A 23557-nucleotide genomic window follows, 5' to 3' on the forward strand; every position below is an offset into this window, starting at 1 on the left:
GACTTTTCTTCTCACTTTTTTTTAAAGATACAGGACAGTTTAATGTAAAGTTTGTAACATTGTCTAGTGGGGTGCACAATGTCTGTAGCTATAGTATGTATGACAAAGACAGTAAACAAGATGGGTAGGGGATGGTCACAAATGGATCTATATTGTTACAAGGCTTTTACGTTTTACACGAAGTTGTATAATATCTCTAAGTAGACTGTAAAAAGTATGTAATTATATTTGAATCCCCAAATAAACCACTAATATATGTAAAAGAGGTAGAGGTAAATATCAATAAATCATTAAAGTGGAATTCTTTTAAAAAATTCAAATATAGTCAAGCGTGGTGGCCCCTGCTTGTAATCCCAGCATTTGGGAGGCTGAGCCCGGAGGATCGTGGTTTGCAGACAGCCTCAGCTACTTAGTGAAGCCCTTTGCAATTTATACCCTGTTTTAAAAAAATAAAAAGACTAAAAAATGGGGTTTGGGCCAGGCGTGGTGGTGCACGCTTGTAATCCCTGCGCTTGGGAGGCAGAGACTGGAGGATCGCGCAGGTTCGAAGCCAGCCTCGCTGGCTTAAGAGACCCTGTTTCCAAATAAAAATATAAAAAATAGGTCTGGGAGTGTAGCCTGGAGGGAGAAGGGTTTCCAGGAACCCCAGTACCACCCAAAAAATGGGGTTTGGGATGTAGCTCAGAGGTAGAATTCTCCTGGGTTCCATCCCCAGTACTGCCCCCCCCAAAAAAATCAAATAACTCAAAGAAGACAAGAGTGAGGAACAGAGAAAACAAAGAAATAAAAAACAGAAGAGTAAAACAAAAGACAAATAAATAATGGCAGACCTAAACCTAGCCATATCATATTTATTTAATACATTAAATATCCACGGACCAAACAATTTGACGAATAGGCAGAGAATGCCAAAAGCAAGACTCGCCGGGTGTGGTGGCACACACCTGTGATCCCAGTACTTGGGAGGCCGAGACAGGAGGCTCGCATGCAGGTTTGATGACAGTCTCAGCAACGACTCCCAGCTATGCAGTGAGACCCATTGCCAAACAACAACAACAACAAAACATTTTTTGTAATAAGCTAAGGTATAGCTTGGAGGTAGAATGCCCCTCGATTCAATCCCCAGTATCTCATGCTTTATTTATTTAGGCATTGGGGATTAAACCCGGGGGCATTCTGCCTCTGAGCTACATCCCAGGTTCTGTTCTTGTTTTTATTTAGAATCAGGGTCTCTCTGGGTTTATGAGAGTCTCGCTACCTACTGAGACTGCCCTGGAACCTGTGACACGTCTACCTCAGTCTACCTCAGCCTCCCATATACTGAGATTACAGGTGTGCATCACCATGCCCCACTTATTTTTACTTTGAAAATAATCTCACTAAGTTGCTAAGGGCTCTGCTAAATTTCTGAGGCTGGTCACAAACCTGTGATCCTCCTGTCTCAGTTTCCCAAGTAGTGGCATTACAGGCATGTGCCACCACACCTGGTTGAGAAGCACTTATAGAAAGACCTAAAGCCAGGCACAAAGATGCATACGTGTAGTCCCCAGATGCTGGGGAAACTGAGACAGGAGGGTCAACTGAGTCCCAGGAGTTCCCAAGTAGCCTGGGAAACAGTGAGATTCCATGTCAAACACAAAAACAAATATGAAGATATAAAGAGATTGAAAGTAAATAGATGACTAAAGATATGCAAATAGCATGATATCAAATCATAAAGACTTCAGATAAAAAGGCATTAGTACACCCAGTACTTGGGAGGCTGTTAAAGAAGAATTACAGGTTCACAGCCAGCCTCAGAAACTTGGGGAGACCATCCACAACTCGGTGAAATACTGTTTCAAAATAAAAAATAGGGCTGGGGCTGTAGCTCACAGGTAGAATGCTTCTGGGTTTAATCCCCAGTAAACCATTCCCTCTCGCACACAACGATTATTAGAGACACAGAGGAACATTCATACTGTTCCTCATAAAGGTCAATTCATCAGAAAAACATAAAAATCATAGAATGTTTATATATCCAATTATGGGTTTCAAAACCCAGAGAGCAAAATTGGACAGAATTTAAAGGGAGAAATAGATTATTCCACAATCAGAATGGGAAGTCTTAATACCTCTCTCTTAACTGTAAAAAAATCAACAAAGTCATAGATGATCTGAACATTATACCAACCGCCTTGACCTAACCCATAACTATAGACTACTATACCCTAATCCGCAGAATACACACTTGCAAGTGTGCAGAGCTGTTCATCAGTGCAGACCACATGTTAATCCAGAAGGCAAACCTCAGTACATCTAAAGGGAGGGAAATCAGATGCTGTTTCTGATCATTGCAGGTGAGTATTGGCAGCTGAGCCCCTGGAGGACCCTCAGGGTGAAGAGCCGGTGCCGAGAAAGACACGGTGGCTGTGTGGGCACCAGCAGGACTGGGGCAGGGATGGACACCAGGGCAGGAGAACAGGGCACCAGTCACCCACCTGGACCCCAGCCCCACACTCTCTGGCTTCTCACTTGCCCCCAGGGCTGCAGGAGGAAGGACTCCGTGGTCAGACTGGCTTGGGCACTGATGTCAACAGGGCCCCAGGGCTTCCTGCTTGGCCCCTTTATCTGCCCATGGGATGGACAGCTCATTCTCTCTGCTCTGGCTACAGAAGGTCCCACCGGTGTGGAGCCGGCCACTACAAGGTGAGCTGTTGGGCTGGGGGCTGCCAAGCACCGAGAGGGGACCGGCAACCAAAGGCTCTGCAGGAAAAGGAGGAGGCAGAGCCGTTCTGGTTAGTTCTGGCTGAGGGCAGCTGCCCAGAGCAGTGTCCAAGCCTTGCCCTCCGCAGGCGTCCTTTGCCCAGGCTAGACTAGGTTGAGGGCAAGGGCTGAAAGTCCAGGCCAGGTGTGGCCCAGGGCTGCCTCGGTGCCCCACAAGACACAGAGACAGGACTCCACTGGGTTGAGGTCCTGCGGGCCCTGGTTCTGGGAGAATGGCAGGGCTCTGGGGCCCAGAGAAGCTTACCTGTGCCCAGTTGCAGGGGCATCTCCACAACTTGGCTCTCCCCAAAGCCTTAGCCAAGGCAAGAAAAGGGAGGGCTCGGGCCCCAGGCAAGGGGCCCCAACAGGTTGGGCAGTGTCCTCAGGCCCTTGCTCCTTTCCCTTTATTACAAAAGACAGCGGCTTGGCTACATGAAAGCCCAGTGGAGGGGCGGCTGTTTCTCCAAGTCAGGAAGGATACAGGGGAAGGGTAGTACTTCCCAACAGTGGGTCTGGGGAAGGGAGACCTCGTGTGCTCACCACACGAGACGGGCAGCCCTGTACAGTGGTTAGGGACACGGAAGCTGGAGCCACACCTCCTCAGCTTGAATTCTGCCATTTGCTAGCTTGTGACCATAGCAACTGCCCCAAGCTTCAGCCTCCCCATCTGTAGAATGAGAAGGATGACATCAATATCGCTGTCGTGACATTGTTCTTAGAGCTAAGGGGGGCTTTCCTATAGTTTCTGGCAATAAATGCTATTTGTCAGAGATGCAGAACCACCTGTGGACCTAGGTCTTCCATCTGTTGTCCAGACCCCGACTGGACAAGTCTAGGAGGTCCAGCTGAGTGGCCAGAGTGCCCTCCCCATCCCCACTGGGCCCTTCCAGCTGGGTGATTTTCTTTGAGCTCTGGGGCAGGGGTCACAGGGAGGCCACCAGCTCTGAGGGACCATTGTGTTTCTCCTCTGAGCTGAGAAAGATGTATTCTCCCCTCCCCTCCTCTTGGCACCCAATTCCGCTTGCTCAGGAGCCTTAGACAAACCAGCTTTGTCCTCTGGCCCGTTCCAGTGCCTCCTGGCACTCCTGCGATGCCCCACCCCATCTTAATGTCCCCAGTTCACAGATGAGGAAGCTGAGGCCCAGAGAAAGCAGCTTTTAGATGATGTCCCACACAGGGAGGTGAGCAGCAAGGACTAGGTCTCTCAGCAATCAAGAGCAGGCTCCCTAAATGCACCATGACAGACAGACAGCCTCACAGACGGCACACACAGCCCGAGGGGGAGGACCAGGCAGAGCCAGGCAGTGACGCTGTTTATGTCTCTTTTCTCCCTAGATGAGCTTCACAACCCAGGTAAGTGGAGCAGAAGTACTTGGCTCCTCGTCTCAGCATCTTCCCAGGCAGGCGCCCACAGCCTCAGCAGGGCCTAGGACAGCCTGCCCTTCTCCAAGGCTTTACCCTCTGCTCAGCCCAGGGAGGAGGGAGAGAGAGCAGGAAGGATGGTGCACTGCCTTCCTGGTGGATGGGAGCATGGCCCAAGGACACTCCACGTAACCAACTGGGTCCTCCCTAAGGCCTTCAAGGCTGAGGGAGATGGAAAGGGGGAGGCCTGGGCCTAGGGTGAACTGTCCACATTTTCCTGGGGTGCAAGGCTATCATTTTTAAAGCCTGCAAAGTCTCAGACAGACTGGGAGTAAATTGGTTACCTGAGTCTTCCAGAGCTCCCGGTCAGAAAATGAAGCCCACTCAGCAATAAACAAGGAATACTGTGGACTGGGGCCAGGAGAGAAAGGAGGCGCCAAGGGAGACGCACAGTGGCCAGCACTGTGCAGCACGGTCTAGGCAGCTCTTTGTTTGCATCTGAGTCCTTCCCACCCAAGTTGGATCTCTGGAGTCAACCCTCTCCCTCTTCACAAAGATGCCCAGAAGCCTGACAGAATGGGTTGCTTCCCACTCCCAGCTCTTCTTTCTCGACTTGGGAGAGCTCAGTGGTCTTAGCTTCACCCCTTTCCCAAGCGCAAACACCAAAGCTTCGGCAAAGCCCAAGCAGTGAGACCATCCTCCCAAGTCCCCGGATCCCTCTGTTCTGAGTATGGACAGGAAAAACCTGAGCTAATATAGGTTTCTCACTTCCTTGTGGAGGAAGCACATGTGACCAATGTCGAGTACACAAGGCACAGGCAACAAACATGCAGGCATGTGCCAGCTGTGTGCACTCTGGCAAGGTTTGTGAGCCTTCGTTTCCTTATCCTAAAAATGAGCATACTGGCCTGGCATGGTGGTACATGCCTGTCATCCCAGCTACTCAGGAGGCTGAGGCAGGATTATAGATTCTTCAAGGACAGCCTGGCCAACTTAGTAAGACCTCCATCTCAAAATAAAAAGAGCTGGGGAAGTGCTGGGGAAGCCAGGCGTGGTGGCACATGCTTGTAATCCCAGCATTCAGGAGGCCGAGACCAGAGGATCGCGGTTCACGGACAGCCTCAGCTACTTAGGTCCTTTGCAACTCAGGGAGACCCTGTTTCAAAATTTAAAAAGACTTAAAAAGGGGGGGGGCTGAGGGTGTAGCTCAGAGGTAGAATGCCCCCCTGGGTTCCATCCCCAGTACCACAAAAAAAAAAAAAAAAAAAAAGAGCTGCGGATGTAAGTCAAGTAGAGCAAGAGAGTAAAGCCCTGGGTTTGATCCCTAGTACCACACCAAAATCAACAACAAAAAAGAGGTGTGTATGTGTGTGTGCATGTCTGTGCGATTCTTCACCCATCGTGTAGGATTGAATGAAGAATCCAGTGAGCCACTGTTCATAGCTGTTTGCTGCCAAGTTTGTTGGGTTGGGAGGAGGGGCCCGTCCAGGGTCCACATCTCATCTAGGTTTTCCTGTCTCTTCAGATCTCCTGCTCAACCCAGGTACCAGCTCACACCCAGAACCCAGTGTTGCTTCCAGGAATGGCAAGATGGGAGATAATTGGGGGGGGAGGGGCGGTCCTGGAGCAGGGGTAAGGGAAGAGAAAGGAGTGGCTGGATTTTGAGATAAGAAGACAAAAGTGGATGGAGAGGAGGTCCCAATTGTTGGAGATGGAGGATTTCTCAGATGGGGCTCAGGGCAGGATACATCTGTGATGTTCAGACCTCTGGATTCTCAAGGACAGGGAGGAGGTTGGGGCAGTGAAGACATTGTGTCTGGGTCCTCCTGAACCCTCCTTCATGAAGGCCTATCCCAATGCCCTGCAGTCTGGGCCCTTTCTCCTTCCAGACTCTGGTGGGGGCATCCAGCACCATCCAGTTCTTCCTCTCTGAGGCGTTCCTGGGTCAGCACTTCAAGGCTATAGAGTTGGAAAGTGAGCCTGAGCCTGGGGACCTCTTCCTGTTCAGGCTGCAGTCCTCCACTGGACGCTGGTGTGGGGCCCACGTGGGAGTGTACTGTGGCCAAGGAGAAATCATCCACTTTGAGGGTGAGTGCTTGCACCTGAGTCTGGCTAAGGTGTGGATGGGAGACTGCCCAGCCAAGCACGCCCCACCCGCAAGCGGGCCACATCACATGGGGTGAAGACTGTGGTGTGAGTTTCTGAACACTGAGGATTAGGCAGCCAGTATATGGGAAGCAGGGCCTCGTGATCTGAGGAAGTGGGGGGGGGCACTGGACACGGGGCCTAAGCAGGTTCTTATTTGCACTGGGCTGGTGATCCCCACAGGCAGGACTCCCAGAGATTGTGGAGTGCCAAGGTTTCTGGGCCCCTGGGAAGGCATCATATGCAAACAGGGCCACCGCCCGCTGCGGCGCACCCGCTCCCTCTGGCGCGTGCTGCGGCACCGTGATGGCATTGACCGCACCTTGCTGGAGAGCCGTGTGCGTGAAGCCATGGACACAGACCCGCCACTCTATCACCCCACGCGAAACAACTGTGTGCACTTTGCACTGCACTTGCTTGGCCTGGACAGAAGCCCCAATTCGGTGCGTACAGCCCAGGTACCAACCCAGAAGTGGCTCATAGGCCCAACCAATTGCTCCTGCAAAATACAGGCCTCCCTTCTCTAGGCCATCAAGGCCACCTTCCTCCAAACTCAAGATCTGCTTTACTCTGGGAGGCCCAAAGCCCCAGAACCAAATAGCCTGTCTCTAAAACCCTTTTGGGTCCCATCCAGGTAGGCCTCAGGCCCTAGCTCACAGATCCTGGCCACATGTATTTGCTTCAGCCAGCAACTCCAAGCCAGGTCCAGCCTGCCAACATGAGCCTGCCATTTCCATTGGCTCAAAAAAGCCTTCCTACCCATCAAACCTCCACTTTCTCCGCCCATTTCCAAGCAGGCCCATCCATTCTGGCCTTGGAGACTTCAGGACCCTCGCCTGCAGACTCAGCCCTTAGGAACTCTTCCACTGTCCTGCCCAGCCCAGAGAGCCCAGCCCAGCTCACTCCTTTCCCTCTGATCCAGATCCCCTTGCTCGGGCCTTGGGGGTTGAGCTGGAGGAGCCTCACCCTAACCCCATCTCTTCCCGTCCTTCTTAGGTGTCGGTGAACCTGGACTTGACCACAGATACGGTGTGACTGACCATACACCCTCCTGGGTACATGGGAGGGAGCTTCAGAAAGAATCATTAAACAATTTTCCAAAGCTTAATGAGAAAGTTCCTTGGTCTCTGTAGTTTGCCCCCATGCCTGTCCTAAGCCCAATAAGAGTTCCTTGGTGCTCCCAGGCCGGCCTTTGCATAAATTCGACCTTCTCCAGGAAGGGGCTTGGCTCCCCATTTAAAAGGCCAGACGCCATGAGAGGGTCCTAGAGTTTGTATAACTGGTGGGGCAGGAAAGGAAGCGTCCTTAGGCCTCAGGAGAGTCTGGGGTCCGTTCCTCTTGCCTGGCTAAGCCTAAGAATGCAAACTTCCTTGATGCAAGGGTAAACGGAGGGCCTGGAGGCTGGGTGGAGGCGTGGAGGTCAGGCTTACACATCCCTGAAGGCTGTCCCTTCATCAGTGTGGCATCCTTGCCCACCCAGCCCTGGAGGTACGGCAGGTCCCTTTAAAGGGCTGGACCGTCCTTCCCGAGGGGGATTTGCGCGGTCTGGGGCGGGGCGACCAGGCGGCCCCTCCCCGCAGCAAGCCCCTCTGCAACACGCCTGCGCTGGGCAAGCAGTGACAGGTCCGTGCGCAGCGTCTGCAGTGGAGCCACCTGCCTGCCAGGACCGCGGACCCCTGCCCGCCCCCATGTCGGCCGCCCCAGCCTACAGCGAGGACAAGGGCGGCTCCGCCGGCCCGGGGGAGCCCGAGTACGGCCACGACCCGGCGAGCGGAGGCATCTTCTCCTCCGACTATAAGCGGTGAGGAGGCCGCAGCACCACGGACAGCGCCCGGGCTGCTTGCCCTCCGCGGGTGGGGAGCATCTGAGCGCTGGGTGGGGACGCACCCGCCCATGGGGGGGTGGGGGGGCCTGACTGTGCGGGGTGGGGGTGCGCCGGCCTGCTGGGGTGCGGAGGACCCGCTGTCCCATCCTGTCCCCGGGTCTCCCGCCTGCACACAGAGCCCCAGGTTCGAATGGGGCAGATTGCCTCCCTCCATTTTTATTTTATTTTATTTTATTTTGTAGACTAGAGGAGGGTTTGAGTTGGCCAACTCGAGTTTGAGGCTGGGGCCTCTCCAGGAAGGTGGGCCCTTCGGTGCAGACTCAGGACTCCCAGGCCCGGCTCCTCAGTTCATTTCCCAGGGTTCTGGTTCTGGTCTCCCATCCTGTCCAGCACTCACAATCCTCTGCCCACCTGCCCTGGGGTCCAGCCCTCCTTGACTCTTTGCTTATTCGTAAATTGTGCGAGGGCCTGCGGGTGGAGTCCCCACTAGTCATGAATTCTGCTGTGATCCAAGGCCCCCCTGGTCCCTAAGTTGCCCTGGAGGGGAGCACCCATGATGTAGTCAGTGACCAGCTCTCTATGAAGGGGGCAGTGGGGTGGGGACGAGGGAGGATGGCCAGGGAGGGCCAGGGCTGTGCAGAGGGAAGCGCTGGGTGCCAGGCTGAGGAATGAAGGCTTGCCAGATTGAAGGTTTCAGGAATGACACTGGTGTGGTCAGAATCACTGTGCCAGACCCCAGAGGGGAGGGCCACTGAAGGTTCTGAGTGGGCAGCGCCACTGATTTGTATTTTAGCAGGCTCACAGGTTGCACTGTGCAGAAGAGATGGAAGGTGAGGGTTGGATGGAGACAATCCAGCTGACCACGTGTGGCTGGTGGGGTAGACTGGGAGGGCACAGGATTCGGGGACTATGAGGAGGGCGAGATGTGCGAGCTGGAGGTAAGGGGGAGTGGCTGGGAGAAGTTAAAGCTGATACTCGGGTTGCTGGTTCCTGCAACTGGATAGATGGTGGCACTATCAGTATAACTGGAAATAAAGACAACACTGATTGGCGGAAAGTAACGCTGAGCCCAGCTCTGAGCATGCCGAGGTTGTAGGCTTTGAGCGATGTTTGAGGTACCTGGGTATTAGGATTTAGATCCCAGGAGAGAGATGTGGAAATCAATAACACCCAAATGTTCATTAATGCCACAGAGTGGGAAATTAATCCCAGTACTTGGGAGGCTGGGACAGGAAGATGGCAGATTTGCCGTCAGCCTCAGCGACTTAATAAAAATAATATTTTTTTGTGACTAGAGGTGGAACCCAGGGGCTTGTCTACCTCCGGGCTATACTCCCAGACCTATTTTATGTTTTATTTGGAAACAGGGCCTCACTAAGTTGCTGAGAGCCTCACTAAGTAGCTGAGGCTGGCTCCGAACCTATGCGATCCTCCTGTCTCAGCTTCCCAGCACTGGGAATAAAGAGGATATTAAATAGGGCTGGCTAATAAAGAGGATATTAAATAGGGCTGGGGTGTAACTCAGAGGTAGAATCACCCTGGGTTCAACCCCCAGTTCTGAAATTAATTAATTAATTAATTAATAAGGCTACAGAAGGCAGTGGAGGTAATCCACGGTGAGTATATAAAAGTTCAGGCCGGGCATGGTGGTGCACACTTGTAATCCTAGTACTTGGGAGGCTGAGATAGGAGGATCGCAGGTTTGAGGACAGTAACTTAGCGAGATCCTGTTTCAAATGAAAAATAAAATAAGGCTGAGAATGTGGCTCAGAGGTAAAAACTCTCCTGGATTCAACCCCCAGTACCACAAAAAACACAAATAAATAAAAAATAAATAAAAGAAGTTCAGGCCAGGTGTGGCGGTACACATTTGTAATTCCAGAATGTGGGAGGGGAAGCTGAGACGGGAGGATCACAGGTTTGAGGATAGCCTCAGTACTATAGTGAGACACTCAGCAACCTAGTGAGACATTGTTTCAAAACAAAAAAATTAAAAGGGCTGGGGGTATAGATAGGAAGTAGAATGCCCCTGGGTACAGTGGTTCAATCTCAATCTCTAGTAACACACACACACACACACACACACACACACACACACACTTCAGATCAGGCACAAACTTAAAGCCTGAAGATGCCAACATTAGGAGACTGTCTCAAGGTATCTGAGAAGTGAAGCAAAAGGCAGGAAGAAAACAAAATTCATTTTCAAAAAGAGAGTGGTCAGTCATGTCAATGCCCAATCAAACAAGAAAGGTAAAGGCCAACAAGAAAAGAACCTGGAGACCATTGGTTCACAAGGGCTCGGCTCCCTCCAGCCCCCTGGCCTGGAGAACAGGAGCCAGATTATTTCTCCCAGAAGTCGATTGTGAATTATTGTAAACAGAAAAAAATGAGTGAGACAAGGAATGTGTGTTTGTCGCTCACCTCACATCAGCACATCAGCCGGCATGGACACGGGGCCACGCTTGCTTTGTCTAGCCTGTGTCTGTTTGCGGTGGAACCATGTAATTGAAGAAATCATGACCCTTCATCCGCAAATTCCAAATCACTATCTAAAACCAGGTTGAAGGGAATACAAGGAAAAACAAGGGGTGAATAAATAAAACACAGTAAATGGGTAAGGTGTGGTGGCACGCAGCCATAATCCCAGTACTCGGGAAGCTGAGACAGGAGGATCCCAGGTTTGAGGCCAGCCTCAGCAGTTTAGTGAGACCCTAAACAACTTAGACCATTTCAAAATAAAAAGGGCTGGGGGTGGCCGGGCGTGGTGGCGTACGTTTGTAATCCCCGCGCTTGGGAGGCAGAGACAGGAGGATCGCGCAGGTTCGAAGCCAGCCGCGCACGCTGGCTTAGGAGACCCTGTTTCCAAATAAAAATGTAAAAATAGGTCTGGGAGTGTAGCCCGGAGGTAGAAGGGCTTCCAGGAATCCCAGTACCACCAAGAAAGAAAAAAAAAAAAAAAAGGGCTGGGGGTGTAGCTCAGTGGTAGAACGCTTCTGGATTCAATCCCCAATACCACCAAAAAGAAAATAATAAGTTTGACTGTAAAGAGAGTTGGCTGGAGGAGATCATGAGTTTGAGGTTTATTGGTGCATTTTTAAAAATAAATAAATTTGCCAGGCGTGGTGGCGCATGCTTATAATCCTAGTACATGGGAGGCTGAGAGAGGAGAATCGCAAGTTCGTAGCCAGCCTCAGCTACTTAGGCCCTCCGCAACTTAGTGAGAACCTGTTTAAAAAAAAAAAAAAAGTAGCTAAGAGGCAGAATGCCCATGGGTTCAATTCCCAGTTCTGCAAAAAATAAATAAATTTATTTATTTATTTATTTATTTTTTACGGGACTGGGAATTGAGCTCAGGGCATTCTGCCTCTGAGCCACATCCCCAGACTTAAAAAAAAAAATCTTTTTTTGAACCAGGATCTCACTACGTTACTGAGGCTGTCCTTGAACCTGTGATACTCCTGCCTTAGCCTCCCAAGTACTGGATTACAGGTATGCACCACCATGCCTGATTATTTGTGCATTCTGGAGATGGGAAATCCCAGAGCAAGTTTTTACTGCTGATAGAAAGGAGACCATAGCCTGGGAGCGGCTGAGGGAAGGAAAGGGCTCAGCGCCCTGCGAGGGAGGGGAGCTTACAGAGCCAGGAAGGAGCAGCTTGGCACAGAGGGAGGGGAGCCCTAGATGTGGCCATGTGTGGGTCTGGGGAAGGGAGCTGCAGGGAATTTGATCTCAAGAAGGTCTTCTGTCTTCTGGGAGAAGCAGGCAGTACAGCTACAGGAGGGAGGGAAGGCTGTGGTGGGAATTTGCGGGCTACCGGGTTTGAAGTCCTCCCGGTGAATAAAGCCAGCCACCCTTGGCAGGCCCAGGGCAGGGGAGACTGTGGGACAGGAGGGCCAGTGTGTGTGGGAAATGGGGCCAGGGAGGAGCAGAGAGGAGAAAGGCTGACAGGAAGGAAGACCTGTCAGACTGAGAGAAGGACAGGTGAGAGTTCTAGGGAGGAGCCACGCCTAGGAAACTAGGCCTGGTTGTGGCTGTGGGGTTGGCCATGAAGAGAGTGTCCCTGTCTGCAGTCTGTATCAACTCCCAGGCCCTCAGGCCCCTCCCAGAGACAGGCAGGCCTGGGCCCCAGCCCCGCCCTTGGCCCCTCCAGAGCCCTGTGAGCTAGGAGGAAACCAGAGCCTCCCTCCTGGCCAGTGTCCGGTTACTGAGTTTCAGGGGCAGCCACCTGGTGACAGTGCCGGCCCCTGCTGGCTGGCTGGCCAGCTCAGTCCCATCCTGGAGCAGTACCTGGTGCCCCATGCAGCGATTCTTGCAGCTCCCGGGGGCCGTGGTGAGGCCGGGGGCCAGAGGGGCCAGCAGCACCGATCAGGAGGCTGCCAGCCCCGTTTTGAGTCCTGAAGGCGGGCCCCCGCCCTGGTACCAGGCCCTGCAGCCAGAGGAGCTTTGGTGTCTGCAGGCCCCAGAGGAAGACACAACTCTAGAAGCATCCTCCGAAGGATCTTGCCCAGAGTCTGGCCAGAGTCAGAGTCAGAGTCAGCCACTACGGTACGGAGGGACCTCAGGGCCCCCACGGCTGGGGTGGGCCACAGCGCTCAGCTCAGCTAGAGCATGCGGGCTGGGATTTAAGGTCAGAATCAGGGAATTGGGCGACGTGGGGTGCATATAGGGCTGAGAGTATGAGTAGGGAGGTAAGGGATTTAACTCCCTGGAGGATCTGGGGGAGGAGAGTAGTAGAATATTTGAGGGTGGGGCCCCCCACCTTGGCCTTTTCCTCCTGCAGGCCTTGGTTGGCATGGGCTGGGGCAGGGATTAGGGATGGGATAGCGCACAGACTGAGCTAGGCCAGGCTCTTCTGGGCCAGTGGGCTGGACGGTGGCTGGTGAGGGGAGGGAGGGCACTCAGGGTGACTGGCCACTGACACCATGTCTGATCCCTGGCTGGCTCTGGCTGCCCTGGCGGGGCCCTCAGGCCAGGCCCGGGGTCAGGGTGGTGCAGCGTAAGGGGATCTGACTGTGGAGGTGAATGTTTCATGAGCCTGGGGTGCCGCTGTGTGTCTCTCCCTCCCTCTGCCTCTTGGGAACACATGCTGAGGACCGGGGTGATGGTCCAGGCCCCTCACTCCAGGAGCGCATTGATGTTTGGGTGCCTGGGTATCCTGCCATCAGTCCTGCCTGGCCGACAGCCTCGTAGCCAGTGCCCCCACCCCCTTGATCCCCTTCTTCCTCAGGGCTTGGATGTCTGCCCTGGCTGGGGTGGGTGGGATGCCCTGTGCACTTGACAGAGGCCTGTGGCATTCAGGGTGTGGTGAGGACACCAGGGTGTGAGGAAACCAGCCTCAGGGATCATCCCAAGTTAAAGGGGCCCCGGGGCACCTCTGTCCACCTGGGCAGAGCAGCCACCCCAGGACGAGCCCCGGGAAGGAGGTCAGAGCCCCTAACTCTGGATGTGTTTGATCTTGGAAGCCTGAGTTTATCATTGAAGATCTCAAAGAGGAGTCCACTGGCCATTTTGGTGAATGAGACTGGAGGGGCCAGCTTCTATCAAAGTTGTGCATGTGTTAGGTGTGACTGTGTTGCGTGACTGGGAGCATTGTGGGTGTGCGTCAGTGTAGGGCATGTGCATCTACTTGAGGCTGTGGGCAGTGCGAGGTCTCGTGGGTGTATAGGTGAGGCGTGTGTCTAGGTGGGGAGTTTGTGTGTGGAGAGTGGTCTGTGGGTGCTGTCTGTGTCTGAGCATGTATGTGTGTGTGTGTTTCTGGACGTTGTGGGTATTTGTCCCCAAGTAATTTGTGTATGTATGTGGGTTATGTATGGGTTGTGTGTCTATGTGGGTGTGGGTCTATCTGTGGGGAATAAGTGTGCCCATGGGGGTGCAGGCGTGCCCATGGTACACATGCGTGGTGCAGGCAGGTGTGCAGCCACTGTGGCGAGAATGGAGGCTCCAGGTGTAGGGGTGTGGTTTGGGTCCTGGGGCCGTGCCTCGCTCTGCGCTGGCCCTCAGTGCTGGGTGGGTCCAGCTGAGTAGTGTGTGCCCCCGCCCGCACCCAGCAGTCCTGAGGAACTATGCACATAGGCACGTGGAGACACAGGAAAAAGATGGCTCCGAGAGAAAAAATGCAAAACACAAAATCCAGAGTGCTGGCCCAAGCCTGTAATCCCAGTACTTGGGAGGTCTGAGACAGGAGTATCACAGGCCCAAGGCCAGCCTCAGCAACTTAGTGAAACATCATTCCAAAATAAAAAGGGCTGGGGGTGCAGTTCAGAGGCAGAATGCCCCTGGATTCAATGCTTAGTACCACACATATGCACACATACACACTAAATATATAAATAAATAAATAAACAAATACATTTTAGCCAGGAATAGTAGCACACATCTGTAATCCCAGTGCTTGGGAGGCTGAGACAAAAGGATTGCAGCTTCAAGGCCAGCCTCAGCAGCTTACTAAGAACCTGTTTCACAATTCAGAAGTAGAATGCCCCTGGATTCAACCCCCAGTAACACACACACACACACACACACACACACACACACACACACACACACACACATTCCTCCATCCTTCCATAATGAAAAATAATTAACTAAGCAAATATGGGTTCTATTTGGTATGAAATCTGTTCATTGTTTTGCGGCATAGCAGTTGTCCCAACAGCATTTAAGGGAAAAGAAAATTCTTTCTCCCATTGGTGAGTCATTTGTTCCTAATTCATCAACTTAAATATTTTCAGGACATTTCCCCAGTGACCTTTGACTTCCTGTTTTTGTTTTGCTTGCTCGCTTGCTTGTTTGTTTTGAGGTACTGGAGATTGAACTCAGGGACATTCTACCTCCGAGTTACACCTCCAGTCCCATTTTTCTTCTTTTTTTTGAAACAGGGTCTCACTAAGTTGCGGAGGGCCTAAGTAGGTAGCTGAGGCTGTATGCCATCCAGGATCCTCCTGTCTCAGCCTCCCAAGTACTGGGATTACAAGCCTGCGCCACCGAGCCTGGCTTGACCTCCCGTTTAGACCTGCTAGCACAGGTTCTAACCCATCCTGTTGCTCTATGTCCAGATGTTTAGCGGGGAGAGTGTCCTGTCATCATTCTCTTTTCCCAAAAACATTCACATTCTTTGGAGTGCTCATCTACAGATTTTTTTTTCTCCAAGATAAATTTTGCTGCTTTTTCACAAATTTAACAATGTTTTCTTTGAAGTTTCAGTGGACAGTGCATAAAAGCATGCATTGGTTTAGCCTCTGCCTTAATCCACTCAGCCAGGTGCAAGGGCTCATCCCATAAAGGTTCATAACTTCCTTTCATGACTGTTGAACACTGGGTGACTGGGCTGGCCTTTGGTGTAATGCCACCTGGGGAGTCTCTGGGAGTCCCTGGAATCAGTTTGTTCTGTGAGGTCAGGGCCTGAAAATATACCAGGAATGGGGCAAGGCATGCCACTCTTGTTTGAACAGTCTCTTCTTTTCCATTATTCCTTCTCATCTATGCAACTGGCCCTGTTTCCTGAGCAAGGTCCATATATTCCCACCCCGGCCTTTCCTTTGTGTCCTGCTCTCTGTCCCTGGATGTATTAGTTCCACAATGGGTCACTAAGAACAACATGAATGTATGCCTCACAGTTCTGGAGGCCCTGAACTTAAGTGTGAGCAGGTCAAGATGTCTGAACCCAATAGGGAAATATTTCTTTGCCTCTTCCTGGATTCTGGTGGTTTACCTGCAATCTTTGGCTTTGCTTAGCTTATACATGCATCTCTCCAACACTCCATCTTCACAGAGCATTCTCCTCAAGTCTCTGTCTCTTCACACAACTCTCTTACACGAACATCAGACATATTGGACTAGGGACCGACCCTACTCTGGTATGACATCATATCTTATATGTTAGTCAGCTTTTCATTGCTATGACAAAATACCTGAGAAAAACAACCTAGAGGAGGAAAGATTTATCTTGGACCACCACTGTTTCAGAGGTTTCCATCCATGAATGGCTCCATTGCTCTGGGCCTGTGGTGTGGCAGAATCACAGTGGAAAGGCACTGTAGAGGAGAGCTGCTCAGCTCATGGCAGCTGCAAAGCAAAGAGAGGGGAAAGGGCTGAGGACAAGATAATGCCCTTCTGGGGAATTATCTTGCTTCCTCTAATAAGGCCTTTCCTCCTACAGCCTCCACCTCCCAACAATGTCATCAAATTATGAATCCCTCAGTGGATTTATCCATTGCTAAGGTCAGAGTCCTTCTGACCAATCACCTCCCCAAAGTTCTACCTCTGAACACTGCAGCACTGAAGCCCAAGCCTTTGGGGGCACAGTCCAGAGCTAAAGCTTAACAATTCAAGAACAGACTATCCCTGATATACTTAGGAGTTTCTGACTTAACGATGGTGTGAAAAGGATATGCATTCAATAGAAGGTGCTTTGAATTTTGATCTTTCGCTGAGATAGCAATCTGCAGTATGATTCTTTCATGCAATGCCCAACTGTGGGCTAAAGTATGCATTTTAAGTACATTTAAGGTAGGCCAGGCCAAGCTGCGAGGTTTGGTAGGTGGGGTGTATTAAATACATCTTCATAGCCTGGTGTTGTGGAACATGCTCGTAATCCCAGTACTTTGGAGGCTGAGATAGGAGGATCATAGGTTTGAGACCAACCTTGGCAATTTAGTGAGACCCTGTCTCAGAATTTTAAAAAGACTGGAGTATAGCTCGATGGAGAGCGCCTCTGGGTTCAATCTCTAGTACCCCTGAAAACTATACATTCTCAACTTTAAATAATTTTAATTTACCATAGGTTTTACCATAAGTGGAGACTTAATATTATCATAAATCAAAGAACACCTGCAATTACATCTTTCACAAATGTATTTTCAAATAAGGTCCCATTATGAAATGCTGGGGGTAGGACTTTATCTCTTCTCTTGGCAGGGAACACAACTCAACTCAGCTATAACACTGGCTGACCCATGTGCTTCTCCCAACACCTAAAGTCCCCTAATCTGTGCTATGCCCTCCCCCAGCTCCCGTGCCCCCTCTGCCGGGGTCTCCTCTGGGCTCCCCTTGCCTGTGTCCCTTCTTCTGCTTGGACCCTTGTGATCAGTATCCCACCCTGCTCTCGTGCCTCCGCTGACCTCTCATGCCTCCCCAGGCACGATGACCTGAAAGAGATGCTGGACACCAACAAGGACTCCCTCAAGCTGGAGGCCATGAAGCGGATCGTGGCGGTGAGAGGGGAAGGTGGGCGGGGCGTCCCAGAGCAGCTCTCCCAGGTCTCCGGAGGGCCTCCCCTAACCAGCCTCTGCCTCCTCCCTTTTCCTGCCGCTCAGATGATTGCCCGAGGGAAGAATGCCTCGGACCTTTTCCCCGCCGTGGTAAAGAACGTGGCCTGTAAGAACATAGAGGTGAGCAGTCCCCAGAGAGGCATCTGCTGACCGCACCACGCCAGAACTGGACTCACTCTGGGTGGGCAAAGGAGGGAGCCTTTGGGCCCCAGAGGTGGTCCTGACCCTGAAGATACTCTCCAGGCCCCTGAACTGGATGTGGGTTAGGGCCTGAGGCGCTGAGGGTGCTTGTGCCGCTGGCTGCGCAGTGACGTCCTGGCGGGGCAGGGGGGGGGCGGCGTCAGCCCCATGAAGAAACCTCTTGGTAAGAAACCTCCCCTACCCCCGCAGGTGAAGAAGCTTGTCTACGTGTACCTGGTACGCTACGCCGAGGAGCAGCAGGACCTGGCCCTGTTGTCCATTTCCACCTTCCAACGTGGCCTGAAGGTGAGATTCGCCCCCTGGGGCCTGGGCTCCCTGCTGCTGCACAGGAAGGGTGGGCCCAGGGAGAGCTCAGGAGTAGGCTCTGCCCCTTCCCACCTGCTAAAAGTGGGAGGGTCAGAGTCAGAGGAGAGGACCGGCCAGGCCTCTGGAGTGGAGGCTGGGCCCGAGGGGCCTGAGAGATACAGGGGTGCTCCTGCTCCAGGCCATGGCTCACCCCCTGTGAGGGGCCCATGGCAATGGCTGTGTGTGTCAGTCCATTTTCTGTTGCTGTAGCTGAATACCACGGACTGGGTAATTTATAAATAATAGAGGAATATTCAGCCACGGTTCTGGCGGCTGGGAGGCGCACTGTGGAGGGGCCTCCTCTGGAGAAGGCCTTTGGCTGGCAAGGGCTCTGCAGAGTCCCAAGGTGGCGCAGGTCATCACATGGGGAGGGGGGCTCGTAAAGACAGAGACCACCTGGCTTTTTATCAGACCTGCTCCTAGATAAACCACGGACCCATTCATGCATCAGTTCATAGCCCTCCTGACTCAGTCACCTCTTTAAGGTCCCACCTGGTCCTGAGACCTCACAGAGGGGATTGTGTGTATGTATGTGTGTGTGTGTGTGTGTGTGTGTGTGTGTGTGTGTATATATATATATATATATATATATATATATATATATATATATGTAAATTTTTTTTTCTTTTGGTGGTACTGGGGTTCCTGGAAGCCCTTCTACCTCCGGGGGCTACACCCTCAGATCTATTTTATACTTTTTTTTAAATTTGGAAACAGTGTCTCCTAAGCCAGCGTGGCTGGCTTTGAACCTGCAGGATCCTCCTGTCTCTGCCTCCCAAGAGCAGGGATTACAAGCGTGCGCCACCACGCCCGGCCAGGGATTATATTTTAACATGGCTTTTGGTAGAGACATTCAAACCATAGCAGGCAATCTGTAATATGGATCACTTGAGCCTAGACGGTGGGGAGCCCCTGAGCTCTTACCTCATTGGTGTGTGATGAGAATCGGGGTCCATGGGAAGAATTCTGTGGGAGGAGTGATGACCTGGATTCCTCACTCCAGGCAGAGGAGCCTCGGCACTGGCGGGCTCACCTGGTCCGGGTGTCTGAGGAGAACAATGACCATCAGCCCCTTTCCACCTAGAACTCACTAGGGAGGACCGAAGGGCTTACTGAGAACAGAGGAGCTACACAGAGAAGAAAGTGACACTTATCACTCAGAGCCTGAGTTCTAAAGTCAGCGTGGAAGGAAAAACACAGATTGTTAAAACTAACCCTTAGCCGGTCATGATGATTCACACCTATAATTCCAGTACTTGGGAGGCTGAAATAGGAGGATCACAGGTTTGAAGCCTCTGCAACTGAGGGAGACTCTGTTTACAAATAAAATAGGGCTAGGGGTGTAGCTCAGAGGTAGAATGGCTCTGGGCTCAACCTCCAGTACCCTATCTTCACCACACACAAACTAACCCTGAGAGTTCCGCTCTCAATTAGGTCAGTGTAGCCGGTGATTCCTCTAGAGTTGGAACAAACCAAACAGCATCAGAAGAAGCTGGCTTGGCTTAGGTGTCCCAGTGTATAAAAAATACCCATATTTATTTATTTATTTATTTATTTATTTATTTAATTTTTGCAGTACTGAGGGTTGAACCCAGGGGCATTGTACCACTGAGCTACACCCCCAGCCCTATTTTTATTCTTTATTTTGAAACAGGCTCTCACCGAGTTGCAGAGCACCTCACTAAGTATCTGGGAACCTGTATCCTCCTGCCTTAGCCTCCCAAGAAAGAAAAATACCCATCTTTAAACACTTAGGTCATATCTATTGTGGTGAAATGCAATTTGAGGGAAGCAGAAATCAAAATTACCTACAGGAAAGGACAGTAGGAAAATTCAAATCTTTTAAAATGGAGGTGGGCTGAATCACCACACTATTTAAATTGTGAATATTCTCACCTTTTATTTTGGTCTGTTTAAGACCTAGAATTGGATCCCTGCGTTAAATACATGCATACATTTATAACGGGTGCTTTCCTAGTTAGTATAAGATTTCTCCAGGGTAGGAATTGGGGGTGTAGCTCAGTGGTAGTTAGCCAAGCTTTGCATGTGCAAGGCCCTGGGTATGATCCGTAGCAACACACACACACACACACACACACACACACACACACACTTGTCCAGAATAAAGGCAGCCTTCTCTCTGTTCCACATCAGATTTTCAGCTCTGATTCTAACCACTAACTCCCCAATTATCTCTATATTTTTTGTTCAAATACCTGTGAGAGGGTCTCTGTAAGGTCCAGCTCATCTATTCATAATCCAACAATTCTATAGGTTTCTGGGCACACTGAAAATTGACTATTCAAGTCTGGGGTTCACACCTGTTCAATCTGTTATAACCGGCAGGAGGGCTGACAGTCTGCTCCTTTGGGGTGGGGTAGAAAGCATGGTCACTTTCATATACAGCTCATTTAGTAAATAGTTGAGTCTCTATGTCATACATTATACTAGATTATTTTTATTTTTATATTTATTTTTATTTTATTTTATTTTTTTGGTTGTGCTGGGGTTCCTGGAAGCCCTTCTACCTCTGGGCTACACTCCCAGACCTATTTTTACATTTTTATTTGGAAACAGGGTCTCCTAAGCCAGCGCGCGTGGCTGGCTTCAAACCTGCGCGATCCTCCTGTCTCCGCCTCTCAAGCGTGGGGATTGCAAGCAAGCGCCACCACACCCGGCTAGATTCTTTTTATAAGTCAAAACCATGGGCTCTGTCTTAGAATGCGAAATATTCTTTTTGTTTGAATCCAAGTTATTTATAAAAACGATTCTGGAATTTCTGCACAAATTTGACATTCATTTGTAGTTTCTACAATCTGCCCCTTTCCCTCTTTTAGAAAAACAGCTAGCTGGGTGTGGTGGTGCACACCTATAATCTCAGTACTTGGGAGGCTGAGACAGAAGGATCACAGCCCAGCATGGTGGCACAGGCTTGTAATCCCAGTGCTTGGGAGGCTGAGACAGGAGGATCCCACAGGTTTGAAGCCAACCTCAGCTACTTAGCGAGGCTCTCAACAACTTAGTGAGACCCTGTTTCCAAATAAAGTATAAAAATAGGTCTGGGAGTATAGCCTGGAGGGAGAAAAGACTCTGGGTTCCACACTCAGTACCATAAAAAAAAAAAAAAGGATCACAGTTTCAAGGACAGCCTCAGCAAGTAGTGAGACTCATAAACCTAGTGAGACCATGTTTCAAAATAAAATAAAAATAGGGTTGGAGTTATATCTCAGAGGTAGAATGCCCTTGAGTTCAATCCACAGTAACACACACATACACAAAAAAAAAGAAAAGAAAAAGAAAGAAAGAAGAGAAAACCAGAGCTCATTTAGTCTAATTCAATGCAATAACTTTTCTAGACTAGTAGTCAGGCCCGAGTGCAGTAGCACATGTCTGTTATCCCAGCTACTTGGTAGGCAGAGACAAAGTCAAGGCCCACCTAGAACAGTCACCAGCACACTTTCTGTAAAGTGCCACATGCTGTTTTAGGTTTTGCAGGCTACACTGTCACAACTATGCAACTACTCAGTCTTGCCCTTGTGGTGCAAAGGCAGCCATAAACAAGTGGGCATGGCTCTGTTCCAATAAATCTTTATAAAAATTAGGCAGCAGATAGATTTGTCTTGAGGTCTATAGCCTGCCAGCCTTTGCAGAAGAATGTCTCTGGCAGGTCATCTATCAGGAGGGACCTCACTCCGTTGTAAAGCCATGGAGCATGACATTTCATCTTAAGATACCTATACCTGTGGTTTTGTTTGTTTGTTTTTAACCATTATATTGTGTTGATGCCTCTATAGCTGTAAATTTAAAAAATATATTTCAGCCAGGCCCAGTGGTGCATGCCTATAATTCCAGAAACTCTGGAAGCTAAGGCAGGAGGGTTGTGAGTTCAAGGCCAGCCTGGGCAACTTAGCAAGACCCTGTCTCAAAATAAAAATAAAGGGCTGGGGATGTAGCTCAGTGGTAGAGTACCCTGGGTTCATTCCCCAGTACTGAAAAAAAAAATTATCCAGACTCACAAAAGGCAAAATTAATATACCCAACAAATGAAGTGAAATAGCCAGGTATGGTAGTGCACGCTTATAATCCTAGTACTTAGGAGGCTCACCGGTTCGTGGCCAGCCTCAGCAACACAAGGTACTCCAAAACTTAGTGAGACCTTGTTTCAAAATTTAAAAAAAAAAAGCTGGGCATGGTGGTGCACACTTGTAATCCCCACGTTTGGGAGGCTGAGACAGGAGGATCGCACAGGTTCGAAGCCAGCCTCCGCTGGCTTAAGAGACCCTGTTTCCAAATTAAAAAATATATAAAATAGGTCTGGGAGTGTAGCCCGGAGGTAGAAGACCCCTGGGTTCCATCTCCAGTACCACCAAAAAAAATTTTTTTTAAATAATAAAATAGGACTGGGAATGTGGCTTAGAGGTATAATGCCCAGGGTTCAATGCCTAGTACTGAAAAATTAAAAAAAGAAATTAAACGTTTGTTGCACAGCCAAAACCTTCTACTTATCATTAATGTTCACTTACTGCTTATTTATGCATCCCTGAAGTATATAATACTGTTTTGTAAATGGTATCAAACCATATGTGTATCCTCCTCCAAGCTGTTTTCTTTTTTCTTGTTGCTGGGTTCAGCCTTTCCTGCACACTGGAAGCAGTTCTATCTGCCCAGCTTCTCCCTTACTCTCATCAGCCCCGGCTGAGGCTGTTTACCTTCTCGGCACACATCTCAAGCATCAGACCTCTGGTTGGCAAGCAGATAATCCAGGCCTCCCTCCATCCCGTCTTTATGAAGATGACCCCTTGAGCCCCGATGAAACCCTATTGTGTTTCATTTTGTTTGTTTAGCACAACATCCAAATCCCTCTTTTTAAAAATTTATTGTATGTGGAGATTGAACCCAGGGGCATTGAAGCAGGAGCATTCTACCTCCAAGCTCTACTTCTGGCACTTTTTATTTTTTGTTTTGAAACAGGGTTTCAGTAAATTGCTGAAGCTGGTCTCAAACCTGCCATCCTTCTGTCTCAGCCTTCCAAGTACTGGATTACAGGTGTGTGCCACTATGCCTGGCTCAAAGCCTCTCTTGACTCTCTCTTCCTTTAAGATAAGCAACTTGGATCAGGGTAAGACTTCCAGTCTGTGGCATATCACTTTCCAGGTTGACACTAATCTGTTAGTAAACCTTCTCCAACTAGTGTGTGTGTGTGTGTGTGTGTGTGTGTGTGGTAATGGGGATGAAACCCAGGAGCCTTTTACCTCCGAGCTACACCTCCAGACCTATTTTTATATTTTATTTAGAAACAAGGTCTCACTAGGATGCTGAGGCTGGCTTCCATCCTGTGATCCTACTGTCTCAGCCTCCCAAGTACTAGGATTACAAGTGTGTACCACCATGCCCGGCTCCCAGCCCCATTTTTTTTTTTTTTTTAACAGGGTCTCACTAAGTAGCTGAGGCTGGTCAAGAACCTGCAATCCTCCTGTGTCAGCCTCCCAAATACTGGGATTACAAGTGTGTGCCACCATGCCTGGCTCTGCATGTGTGTGTGTGTGTGTGTGTGTGTGTGTGTGTGTGTGTGTGTTACTGGAGATTGAGCTCAGGGGCATTTTATCTCTGAGGTATACACCCCACCCAACCTTATTATGTTTTTTCTTTCTTTTTTTTTTAT

General features: G+C 50.3%; 2 protein-coding genes across 2 annotated transcripts in view; both read left to right on the forward strand.

The window, feature by feature from the left end:
* Positions 1-2616: 2616 nt before the first annotated feature.
* Positions 2617-7872, forward strand: LOC308260385 (uncharacterized protein; the record flags this gene model as incomplete). Its single annotated transcript, XM_080691678.1, has 7 exons — positions 2617-2688; positions 3864-3926; positions 4081-4098; positions 5997-6195; positions 6436-6710; positions 7249-7281; positions 7711-7872. 7 exons carry the CDS (start codon positions 2617-2619, stop codon positions 7870-7872), a joined length of 822 nt encoding a protein of 273 aa, XP_080547804.1.
* A 68-nt stretch (positions 7873-7940) lies between these two features.
* Positions 7941-23557, forward strand: part of AP3B2 (adaptor related protein complex 3 subunit beta 2) — a gene marked incomplete at both ends in the record, with an annotated part of 34425 nt that continues 18808 nt past the window's right edge. Inside the window, 4 exons of the mRNA XM_080691679.1 lie at positions 7941-8053; positions 17217-17292; positions 17395-17469; positions 17740-17835. Coding sequence (XP_080547805.1) covers positions 7941-8053; positions 17217-17292; positions 17395-17469; positions 17740-17835 — 360 coding nt within the window. The remainder of the gene's footprint in view (positions 8054-17216; positions 17293-17394; positions 17470-17739; positions 17836-23557) is intronic.

This window comes from Muscardinus avellanarius (assembly GCF_963383645.1).
Source record: "Muscardinus avellanarius genome assembly, chromosome: 3".
Taxonomy (NCBI): domain Eukaryota; kingdom Metazoa; phylum Chordata; class Mammalia; order Rodentia; family Gliridae; genus Muscardinus; species Muscardinus avellanarius.